This window comes from Poecilia mexicana, unplaced genomic scaffold (assembly GCF_051168715.1).
Source record: "Poecilia mexicana isolate PSO_F unplaced genomic scaffold, ASM5116871v1 scaffold_17, whole genome shotgun sequence".
NCBI lineage: Eukaryota > Metazoa > Chordata > Actinopteri > Cyprinodontiformes > Poeciliidae > Poecilia > Poecilia mexicana.
Window position 1 is genome coordinate 7,018,195 of NW_028263386.1, and position 12,734 is coordinate 7,030,928.

Genomic DNA, 12,734 nt, shown 5'->3' on the forward strand with positions numbered 1-12,734 from the left:
AATAAAACGTAGTAAATAACATTTCCTATAACGGAAATGCACAGAAATGTTTGAGGCTGGTGTAGTTTTAGATGGTTTCCTCTGGTGGCCTTGTTTCATGCAGCTGTTTGCTGCAGGTGAGACACACAGCCGATTTATCACAATGCAGTCTACAGAGGAAAACAGAACAGTCTATTAATATTTATTACAATGAATGATTTCAGAACAGTAAAATCATTTGCACTATGATGTATTTCTTTTCATAGAAACAATCCCTGTTTAAGTGGCTCTGTGTTTAATATGCGTTTTCTCTGACAAATATATTTATCTTGGAAGTCAAAGGTCAAACCTTAGAATGATATTTAAATAGAGTTGAACATGTTCTAGTTGAAGAACTGTTTTGGTTCTAACAAATATTATCAATATCTGCTAATATGTTTCTTATTTTAAGTGTTCAAACACAAAACACTGGCTTTAAATGATCAGCTAATTTTGGCTAGATGGTGTCATAATTCATATTTCATTAGATCTGAAACATATTATGCAATGAGATTAGTTTGAATTTAATGTAGGGCTGAAACGATTAATCAGATTAATCGTGATTAATTGATTTTTGAGATACTCAACTAATTCAGTATTTGATTAATTGTTAACTGGATTAAACAGATTTTTAAAAATAGCAATTTGCAGAAAGAAAAACACATTGAGAGTAGTAATTAAGCCAAAATAGTCCAAAAAACATATACACATATTGGAATTAAGATTAAAAAATGAATTTATTCTACACAAAACTCCTCAGGCGAAATAGTTTTAGCTTCACCTAGTTCAAATTCTGTAAAACAAAAAGAGAATAATCTCCTATTTAAGATACCAGATTATTCATCGATTATACAAAACATATGCAACAGATTAGCGCTACACCGTATTAATATTAAGTCAAGCAGAAAGAGCTTTTCACATGTTGATGCTAGAAGGATTTTTTAGCTGCAGATGCATCCTTTGCTGCAAATGATCAAGTGTTCACTAAAGGAATGCTGTAATTGCATTTTAAGTAATAAGATGTTCATGTTCCTATTTAAAATTTGTATTAAATTATTTGTTTATTTGCATCTTTTAACATATTTGTAACATTGTACAAAATGTGGTTAAAAAAAAAATCAGCAGAATGTGCAGATCCAATTTTTCATCACATTAACCAGCAGAAATAATCGATTACTAAAATAATATCCCTAATTTAATCTGGACTGAATTAGATCCTACATGACTGGATTAACTGTTGTCCAAGAATTGTGAATCTGCATCTTTTATTTCACCCTAAAATGGCTTTCAAGCCCTGTTTTCATTGAGAATATAAAAACAACTGAAACGTTTGGACTTGAACACAGGTGTGACGTTTTGGCTTATCAAGGCAAATGGATTCACAGACGTTAACACAAGAGGCTTAACTACATTCGGGCTGAGATTTTAGTGTCTTTTAGTGTCAGCTGTGTGCCGTGGAGGAAAATGTCCGAGACCCGCTGACCCACTGCCGCCCTGACACACAGCAGCAGTGAAACAGTTTGACTGAACATGAGCAGCAGCCAACCAGCAGAGCCTGTATTATTCATAAGGGAGTCCATTAGCCTTTGCGCAGCGGGCCAGGACAGATTTGGCAAAAGCGACACACCAGATGGAACACGGTACCCAAATCCCCCCCGACCCATTTAAAAGATTCATGAAGGAAAATGTACGAGGCAAACCATGAATAAGAATGCTGTAAATATGCCTCTTCACCAAACCTTATAGTGCCTTGTGTTGCAGTTAACTGCTTTGACACTGCTGTCAATTTATTTCAATTAGAAAAAACAAAATATTTCTACAACTATTCCCTCGTTATATTCATCAGCAAAGATTAATTTGGGGTTAAGTGCCTTGGCCAGGGGCACATCGACCTGTGGCAGGAGGAAGCTGGAATCGAACCTGCAACCTCCCGATCACAAGACAACAACTCTTCCCAGAGAGCCACAGTGGGAAGAGTTGATGCTGAAATGTGCTATACTGATAAACCTGACTCAACCCCATCTATAAAATATTAACAACATAAGCAGACACTGTTTGAGTTCCTTTCTACAAATAGAGTTCACTCTTTTTAACACTCAGATTTACAAAACTCTCAGGATTGTTGATCGACTGAAGGATAGATATATTTTTCTTTAATTATGTAAAGCACCTTGAAATGCCTTGCTGCTGAAATGTGCTATACAAATAAAATTTGATTGATTGATTGATTGATTTATAGAGTGGCCAGTTAGACGGTTGACCAACGGATGGACAAATACTTTAACCTTAGTTTCCTTATAAACAAAACAAAAACTTCCGAGTTCAGCTGAAAAGGAATAAATTTCAAACTGTAATCTCAGTAATAGTTTCTGCCAGATCCAGACAGGATCTGGTTCCTGGATGAATGGTGAAGAGAAGAAGATTAAACAATTTCTCCTTGCAGGCATTCAGCACACAGAAAGCATTTCATACAAGATTTAAATATGCAGTTCAATACAGAAAGAAGAAGATACAATTTTAATCCTGCACAGTCTAACTGCAGCGACAAGGCAGAGCAAATTACATGTTTGCCTTTTAAATCGGCCTTTACTCCTAACCCCAATTAGCCCTAATGTTCTGGGGAGGAAAGTTCCAATCAAGAAGACAAGAGGCTGAGTAAACTGCAGGACTGCAAAGAGGAGTGGTGGATACTGTAACCATGGAGCTGAGAGCGAATCTCCCCCACTTCCCCGAGGATCGAAAATTAATAATGGATGATCCGCTGCTGAAACCGAACTGAAAGCAGAGATCTAGGCAGAGAGTCAGTTCAGTGCAATTCAAAGGGCTAAAAGGATGCACGTGCTGGGTGTGTGTGTGTGTGTGTGTGTGTGTGTGTGTGCGTGCGTGCGTGCGTGCGTGCGTGCATGCGTGCGTGTGATCACAGGGAGAGGAGGTTAAAAATACATGCAGTGCTGTAGGTGGTTTTATTGCTCGTAATGGCTCCTGGGACTCTGATGTGGTATTTCAGGGACTTCAACATGCACCTCCTCTGCTTCCTCACTCAATCCTCCTCTTTTAATAGTTTCAAGTTAAACACCACAGTCTCGATGTGAATCTTTTTCTGGCTAAGACGCGTCGTAAAGGCTGGGAGATCTCTCACCTGGGAATGGACTGTGCTGTGGTCAGCATGGGATTCTCCACAGCCTACATATGCACAGCCGTTCTAGAGAGGAAAAGCAGCAAGGTGAACACAGCAGAATGTAAAAGAACAGAGTTTAATTATGAAAACCCACAATGCCTTACAAAAGTATCCATACACTTAGAACTTCTCAGCATTTTGTCATTATAAGATTCTACTGGATGATAAATTGTCCCATAATTATTGCGATAAACAATAATTTTGTCGTTTTGAGACCATTTTCCACTAAAGATAATGGAAGTTTAAGCCTGTCGCAATAAGACATAAATCAATTAATTGCATAATAAAGTAAAACAAACTGAAAGATTTCCATTTGGTTTACCGTTTTTCCCTTTTCTTTCCAACAAAAAGTGGATGATAAAAGTCTTCAGTCTGACTTTATGATTAATTTTATTTGTTGTTTTGTTTCTTTATTTTGGATATTTTTAATGTCTTCCAGTAAAAGTGTTAAATGTTCATTGGAATTTAAACTTTATTGATCTTTGAGAATGTGCTCTTGCGTTATTCTCCCATTTGTACCCTTATATTAGCTGAAATAATTAAAAACAAAAACTTTATTGTCTATCACACACAATCTAGGTCTGAAACAATTAATTGGATTAATCATGACTAATCAATTATTGAAATAATCATCAATTAATTTAGTAATCAAATAGTTGTTGACTGGAGTAAACTGTGTCTAAAATCAGGCCATAAGAACAGCAGAGTCAGAAAACAAATAAGATATACATTTTGACATATACATTAAAGATGCTAATAAACAGATCAGTCATACACTGTGTTGATGTTAAGTCAAGGAAACAGGGTTGAGTTTTTTATAGGTTGACGTTATAAGTATTTTTTTAGCTTCCATTACAAACTTTGCTAGAAATTATCAAGCATACACTAAAGCAGAGGTTCCCAAACTGTGGGGCGCGCCCCCTCGGGGGGGCACCGTGCCATTGCAGGGGGGGCGCGGGAAGCCGTCTGGATGCAAAAAAAAAAAAAAAAAAAAAATGAACACTGTATGCGCTGGGTTTTTACCTTAGAATGGCCAACTCTCTGTTATTCCTATATCGATTTGATACAGTAGAGGCTTCCACACTTCCCATATCTGTGTCCTCTGTCACTTTTATCAGCAGTTAAAACTGTTTAATCCGTTGTTAACATGTTGTAACCTGTTTTTCCGAGCCACCTTTAAACACAACATCAATGCTACAACACTCGCGCTGGGCTTAAACCTGTGCGGCAGTGAAGGAGACCTGCTGCTGCTGGGCGGAGCTACGTAGGTTTGTGTTAGAATCACGGCAGCAAACCAGCAAAACACAAAGAACTTTTCACAGATTTCCCCCCAAACTAACCGACTGAGTTGAGTAAAGCTGTTGGATGCAGGTAATGTTAGCTAAAAGATGACTAGCTAGTATCAATACGTCACCTTAAGTTTAACAAGTACCTTGTAGGCTACCGATGTTGGTGTCTATGTCCAGCTGCGTACATTAATTTTGCCCCCAAAAAAGTCGATTCACAGCCCCCCTCCCCTCTGTTGTCAGAGACAGGGAGTCTCTAAGATTCCTCCCCCCACCCACAAACGTCCTTCAACCAAACAGCTATTTGTAATCCATGGGGGGGGCCCAGAAAATGTTTGGGAACCACTGCACTAAAGGAATGCTGTATTGTTGCATTCTAGGCAATAAAATGTTTATTTTCTAATTTAAAAAACAAACAAAATTATTTTGTTGATTTCCATTTTCTTCTGTATTTCTAATATTGAAAAATAAATTTAAGAGGTTAAACGAAAAATCAGCAGAACACGTCCATTTTATTTATACGATTAATCAGTTAATCATCAGAATAATCAATTACTAAAATATTCATTATCTGCAGCCCTGATACAAAATAAATAAAAAACACTGCAGTTAGTCGTCGCAGAAGCATAAAAACCTTTGTTCCTAGGGTATGAACGCTTTTGCAAGGCACGATATCCATAGTCGGATCAGCTACCCAGCAGGCATCACCTTACCTCCAAACAAGCCCACAGGTTTGGTCCCCTGACTTTACAGTCTTGACATTGGCCCTGAAAATGAGAGGTAAAGATGCTAAGTCGTGGGTGTCCAGCTCCAGTCCTCAACAGCTGCTGTCCTGCCGGTTTTAAACGGACCTCGCTCCGATTTAAACGATGCAGCTGCCTTCATAGAATGTCATAAAGTTCTGCAGAGGTATGCTAATGAAGCATGGTCACCCTGTTTACATGACAATGATACAACAAAAATGGAATTTTTGTTCCATTTCTGTTAACACATTTACACGAAGATATTCTAATTACAATTTTTGTTTACATAGTAACGGCACACATCGAAAAGGTGTAATGCCTTCGCCACGCCACTAGTTGATGCTGGGGGTTTTGAAATCAGGTGTGTGGTATTAAAAAAAGTTCTACTTGAAAGCACGTTGTTTCCCCCCAGATACTGGGGGGAAACAAGCATTATGTGTTACTGATTAGGGCACAGCTGGAAAAAAGTGGACTGACTGTAGACACCACTATGCTAAGCAATTAGCACAACAGAAATAAAACTATGAATTACAGTTTATAGTAGTTTAATTACTCACATGTGATTTCTGGATAAGTTCCTCCTTGGTGATTTCCCCCACACAGTCCAGGTGGGGGCAGTCACAGCTGGACGCTGGCGGCATCCCTTACTGTCCAGTCTGCAGTCGAGAAGAACAAGCACATCAACACTGTTTGGTAAAATAAGCTTTAAAGGTTCAGTGACTTCCTGTGTTTTTCTCAAAAGGTTGCGCATAAACCCTCCCTTCATCTGATAGTAGACACAGAAAACAACATTAATCAGTTTACTGCAACGTGACATCTCCATGCATGACGAGTTTTTCCACGCCTGCGTGTACAGAAACATTTAACACACCGATATGTTGAGTAACGACTCAAAAAAAACATCAGGTCACACCTGGATATATGAAGTCTATCTTAACGGCATATTCCGACTCCAGGAGTTGACCTTATTTACTGTTGAAGCATAAAAAACTACAAGCCAAAGTGGTGCAACAGGAACGGCGAGGCTGCAGTGTGCAAATACCTTCTCAACGTTCCTGATCATTGTCAGCCATGTGAGCGGCCGCTTCGTTTAAACAGGGCAGCGGTTGTAATGTTATCACAAAGATAAACGACACACCGACAATAAGAGACGCTAAACTCAAAGTGAAAGGAATGTTAAAGTCAGCAACACGGAAGAAGAAGAAAATGGTAGATTGTTTTACATTAAATTAGGGCTGGAACGATTAGTCGTGATTAATCGATTACTGAAATAATCGTCAATTAATTTAGTAATCGATTAATCGTTAACTGGAGTATATGAGTATTAAGTCATATATATATATATATATATATATATATATATATGACTTAAAACAGGCCATTTGCTTAAAAAACATGCTTAGAGTAATAATTAATCAAAACATGCACAAAACATATTATATATATAAAAAAATTCCCTTCTCACCCTCCGCGGGTGCTCTCTCTCTCTCTCTCTCTCTCTTTCATCCTCTGAGCTCGGGTCCTCTACCAGAGGCCTGGGAGCTTGAGGGTTCTGCGCAGTATCTTGGCTGTGCCTAGAACTGCACATTTCTGGACTGAGATGTCTGATGTTGTTCCTGGGATCTGTTTGAGCCACTGCTCCAGTTTGGGGGTGACTGGGGATGTCGAAGTAACCATTCCTCCCTCAGTCTTTGCATGTAGCCCCTCTGACTAGGGTTACTTGAGTAGTAGCATTCCAACAGATACAGGTTTTCGTCTCTCGCCCATTTCCGTCTTGTTCCAGTAGCCCATTTGTCATCAAGGTGCTCTGGTTCCCCAGCACCTGACGCAGACCTTGTTTGGCCGGGCGACGTCTGAGCCGGCATGTTATGCATATCAATGTCTCTCATGGTATGAGGTAGGCTATATAGCTCCAAGGGTCTTGCCTAAGGACCCACACTGCATAGCTCAGTTTCACTGTTGTAACTTTTTGCCCCAGCCTGGATTCGAACCCGGGTCTCCCGGGAGGAAGACTGGTGACTTACCCATTGAGTGTGTGTGTGTGTCTGCAGAATGTGGCAGTTTCTCTATCCGTTTAATCAATTAATGATAATGATAATTGATTAGTTTAGTTTGGTACAATCCAATATAAGGACGTAAGACATGTTTGCTAAGGATTATAGCAAACATGTCTAAAGACTGTGATCTAGTGAGATGAGACCAAAGTTGAATTTCTTTCCCTACATGCAAGATGCTGTGTGAGAGAAAAACTAACATACCATCCCCACTTTGGAACACGGAAGTGGCAGCATCATGCTGAAAGGACAGCGAAGCTGGCCTGAGTTGACGGAAAGATCAATGGTGCTAAATAGAGGGCAATCCTTCAAGAGAAGACGGTGGCGGAGGTTCAACTTCCTCAAGTGAGGCCAGTTCCAGTTGATTTATGTGTCAGAATGTGTCCCAGATAAAATCCACACCCAAATCCAACTGAGAATCCAAACTGGAAGATTGATTTTGCCACACTACTACTATCCTTCCAAGCATCTCTGAACTTGAGCCATTTCACCCTGGAGAACAGCAGTAATTTCAGTCTCTAGTCATGCAAAGCTGGTTGACAGATACCCCAAAAGACTTGCATTCCAATTAAATACACTGAAGTTTGTGGCTGAACTGTGACAGAATGTGAAACGGTTCAACACTAAACTACATTATCTGGACAATTCATTATTTACTCATTTCAGTGAGGATTTATGTTCATTTTGCTCATCAGAACTTCTTATTGTTTGCTGATCAGTAGTCCAGAAACGGCTGCATTTTATTTACTAGTATGTAATTATACAAATTCAATTAAATAATACTTTTGTTGCTGTAACTCATCGTAGCAGTCAGTCTTCCAACAAACTAGAGGCCTCTGACTGAATATTGTTGCTGAAGGAAATGCCAACAGCTCATTATCAAGGCAGCAGAGACAATATCCCATGGCAACATGTCCTGCATGACACAATAAGTCATTGGCAAGCACTGCTAATCCACCCTGTCTGTTTTTGCCTCTCCTCTTTAAATTCCTGTCTTGTTTTGTGGATAGAAAGCCAGATTCACAAAGCCTCCTTTTCAACTCCTGTGGGACTATTTGAACTTTTGAGATGCTAATTAGGTGCCAGCAGATGTAAAAACTATACCACATTGCCCTGATTACACATCAAAACAACTGTCTGAAACCAGCGCATCGTCAAAAAGAGGCAGCATTCCACGGGATTTCTTCTCCTCTACAAAAACTTTACAAACCAACAGATGAATATTTGTAAAGCCACAGACAGAAAGAACATGTGAGGTGAGATGATCAAACGTCTTGTTTGAGGACCAGTGGCATCAAACAGGCAATTGTCACCATGCGTGCAGAAATCATGGTTCTTTATAAGTTGTGACATAAAGCAGTGATGTCAGAGTTTAAAGGGACGGTAAACAGAGGAGCAATGAAACAGAAATAAATCAGAAAAACTCAAATAAAGAAGCATGTGCACAAAAGATTAAAGCAGTTACTTAACTGCATAAAATAAATTCACAATAAGAAATTTTGCTGGACTATAAATTGTCCTTGAAGTTATTGCGATAAATGATAATATTGTTGTTCTGAAACCATTTCCAAGTAATATAATGGTAATGGCATAATAATGCAAGAACACATTGTCAAAGATTAATAAACTTTAAATTGTAATGATCATTGAACCCAGGAACTGGAAGATATTTTAAATATCCAAAATAAACAAAACAGAAGCAGCAAATAAATTTAATTATGAAGTGTCTGTAGGCAAAATTAACTAAAACAAAAAATAACCAGTTGAGACTGGAAAGTTTTGTCATTTAGTTTTTGTTAGAAAGAGAGAAAAGAGAAAAATGATAAATCATGCAAATGGAAATTAGTGAGCTTGCGTTCATTTATCATGCAATTAATTGATTTATTGTTTTTCAAGAGTTTGAAAAATAATTTATTATTCAGCTATTCACATATAGTGTGACTTTAACAAATAAAACACACGTGGAGGTAAAAACTGAAAAAGTAATATCTGCAGACTAGAAAACTTGCAATGCAACGAACTAAAGACGCAGCCACATTTTGTGCAGCACATCTGCAAACTGTCAGCTGCGCTGCGATTTACTTAACATGTTTAAAATATATTGCACCGTCAAAGCATCATTTAAAACTAAAGGCACAGCGGCGGCTCTTTAACAAGACATCTGAAAGGTTTATCGAGCTAAACGCTATAAAACACAAGCTATAATCCTCTAATACATTTATGGTTGTGATTTAGGAGGTTGATGGCTTTTAGAGTTATTCACAGCATTAAAGGAACATTAATGTTCTTCTCTTGCAAACAGGAAGTCATGAAAGCGTAGCTCATCTCAATGGGGAGATAACGTAAATACAAACATGTATTAAATATAATGACGTCCAAGTCAACATGCTCATTAATAATATGACTTATGAGAATAGTTTACAAAATGCAGACTCTTCCTTTTAAAACAAATAAACAAACAAGTAATTCATGTGGTGAAGCAACACTTAATTTCTGTCATTTTATCCTTCAGTCTAAACTTGCGCTGAACTTTGGAAGTGTGGTTGAAAGGTCAAGAGCAATAAACCCCATCAAAAGAAACACGCCTGGAAAGCTGGTTTCACTCTGCAGTGGAGACGGTGTCATTACAAACAACTTCACAGGCATTCTATACATTTTTTGGGTAATAAGTATCACATGCAACTCAAATTATACGTTTTCACACCACTGCTACATTGTGCACCCAGGTTTGGAGAGCATGTACGATTTATAAATGAAAACTGTTTCTCTCTGTATTTCTCCATAAAACTCAGAGCGATCAAAAATCTCATTGTCAGAGCTCGCTTTTCTTCTCTTGTCAAATTAATAATTTAATTGCCCAGATCTGTCAGACACGTCAAAAGCTACTGCAGTATTAATATTGCCATGCAAGTTTCATCATACACTTTACTTATTGCATTATATTATTAATTAAACACATTTATTGATTCTCATGGATCTCCGTTTGGGTGCCTATACTTATGATATATAGCCTTGTTTTGTTTTTTTAATCAAAAGTTACTGAGACAGTATGATTACTTGATTTTGAATAAACTGTTATTTTTAATGCTAATTGGTTTGTTGTGGTGGGTGAAAAAATGCTTTAATTAAAAGCAGTTTTTAAAACTGATTTTTTTTTTTTAAATGGTATTGGGTTTTGTTTGGTAAATCAAAAAAAATAATTTGAACTAAGATCAGTTATATTTGCCAAATTAAAAGATGTAACACACTCAATTTGACAGTATCTGATCTATAAGATTATAAAAAGATGTTTAGATACCTATTTACAAATGTATGCATTTTATTAGATAGATAGATAGATAGATAGATAGATAGATAGATAGATAGATAGATAGATAGATCTATAATATGCTCCTAATATTAATAACTACTTAAATATTTCAAATATTTAAAGTTAAAGTCTGTAAAGAAACTTCAGAATCAGCCAAATTATCATTATTCTTTGGAAATAAACAATATTTTCATTTCTACCAACTATTAGTCATCATTTAGATACATTTAATTGCCCCAAATTTGGGTTTTATCGTTTGTAATGTGTGATGTAAAGAGCTTCTAATTAAAATAGGGTCCCTGAGGGGCCCGTGTGCTGAGATCCCTAAGGGGCCCCGAGGGTGTTAATCCTGCTTTGACATGCAGGGTGGGGCGCTCACACAATCAAAGCAAAGCAAACAAAACCCGTGCTCGACTAAAATGTAATAATAATATTTTAATTGCATGCTTAGGTGCAATTCGTGGAAAAGCGAATATCTCGAGATATTTTCATATCTTGGTTTTGACAAGAGCAGACCAACAACAGGTTAACAAAAACCATTGTGCAGAAAACGTGACGTCGGCGTCGTTTACCTGGAAGCCAATAAGAAATAGTTAAAGAATCTAATGTTATAGGAAGAAAAAAAATCGACTCTTTATGCGGTGGTTATCAAAAAAGGAAACGGGTAACTTGTTTTTGGATTTAAATCAGATAGCAGAAGTGTGTGGTTCTGGCCTGGTCCGCTGCTCCTCTCAGAGTGAGCTGTCAAAATCAGGCGAGGCGTCACAGGCTGACTTCGCTGTTAGCATTAGCCCGATGGCAGTGACTGATCAATTTTAAAGCGGTTATTTGGGTTTCAACTTAACCATCGTATCTCTATTAACGTTAAAACACAGCGTAAACGTACTCTCACTGAAACACAAACAGAAATGTTTCCGTGTGACGCTTCGTCACTGATAACCATCTCGCTACGGACATGCTAACTGATTAGCCAGCTAAGGTTACTGATGATCAGTGACGAACCAACACAGGAGTCTTTGCTATCAACAAAAATAAAACCACCCGCGGTCCTTACCGGCTCGATATAAAGACACGCCGCTTCTCAAGTAAACTCGGCTCTTGTTGACGTCTCAGATAAACATTTGGTCTGTATTTCGAGACATTTTCTCAGAGGGCAATCCTTCACTGTAACGATAACGCTTCCCCCCTTCCCAGTCTCTCAGCGTGGTTGCTAACGTTACAACTGTCTCCGCCCCTTTTCGTCACAGGATACGATGGTCACACGATTTAGTGGAACACCGGTGTTGTGTGAAATACAATAAGCGTTAAATTCATAAACATATCGTTAAATAAATTAATAAGTAAATTAATTACTTAATAAAAGTAAATTAATTACTTAATAAACCTAAAAAAACAGAAGATTAAAAATAGACAAACAAATTCTGCCTATCCTACTATACAACCTCGTTTATTTGCATTTTTTATTTTTATTTTTATTTTATTTTTATTTTTATTTTTTTCAAATTTAGCAATAGTGGTATCCTTTATCAAGTCAGTATTATCAAGTACAATGATTATTCTCATTTACAAATACTCTCATCGATGACCTAAATATCATTTAGGGAAATAATTAAACAATATAAATTACAATAAGTGTAAATTATATATAAGTTATTGATTAAGAATCAGTATCATGTAAAGAGTATTCACACAATAATTAAATACATTGTGCAGTGAACCCATCCCAAGTGCCACCTAGTGTGAAAAAATTGGAATACCAACCAAACCAAATTTTCCCTGAATATTCCTTTGCTGTCATCAATGTACTTGGTGAAGTTTTAAACGAGTTATTCTCTCTCTTTTTTCTATTTGTAGTTATGGGCAGAGGTGGTGGAGTACCCCCAAATTTTACTTGCATTTTATTTGTTTATTTAAGGAGTTGCATGACTTCAATACATTTTTACTCATGTTTAATTAATTCAGCTATTTTGTAAAACGGGTACTCAAGTATTGAGTTACTTATCATAATATGTGATTTCATATTTAAAATTGTATCATCAGAGAAAGATTAGAGCAAGGAAAAGTATTTCAAATGATAAGATTTACTGTATGTTCACTTTACCACCAAATGGCATAAAAAGCTAAAATGGCCGTAGAACAATGAAG

General features: G+C 37.3%; 1 protein-coding gene across 1 annotated transcript in view; it reads right to left on the minus strand.

The window, feature by feature from the left end:
- The window catches only part of usp33 (ubiquitin specific peptidase 33), a 34,852-nt gene extending 23,046 nt beyond the window's left edge, over nucleotides 1-11,806 (minus strand). The window contains exons 1-4 of the mRNA XM_015005592.2: nucleotides 11,644-11,806; nucleotides 5,783-5,881; nucleotides 5,196-5,249; nucleotides 3,158-3,220 (exon numbers count right to left, since the gene is read on the minus strand). Of these exons, the coding sequence (XP_014861078.2) occupies nucleotides 3,158-3,220; nucleotides 5,196-5,249; nucleotides 5,783-5,866 (201 nt within the window). The 5' untranslated portion in view covers nucleotides 5,867-5,881; nucleotides 11,644-11,806. The remainder of the gene's footprint in view (nucleotides 1-3,157; nucleotides 3,221-5,195; nucleotides 5,250-5,782; nucleotides 5,882-11,643) is intronic.
- Between the last annotated feature and the right edge of the window lie 928 nt (nucleotides 11,807-12,734).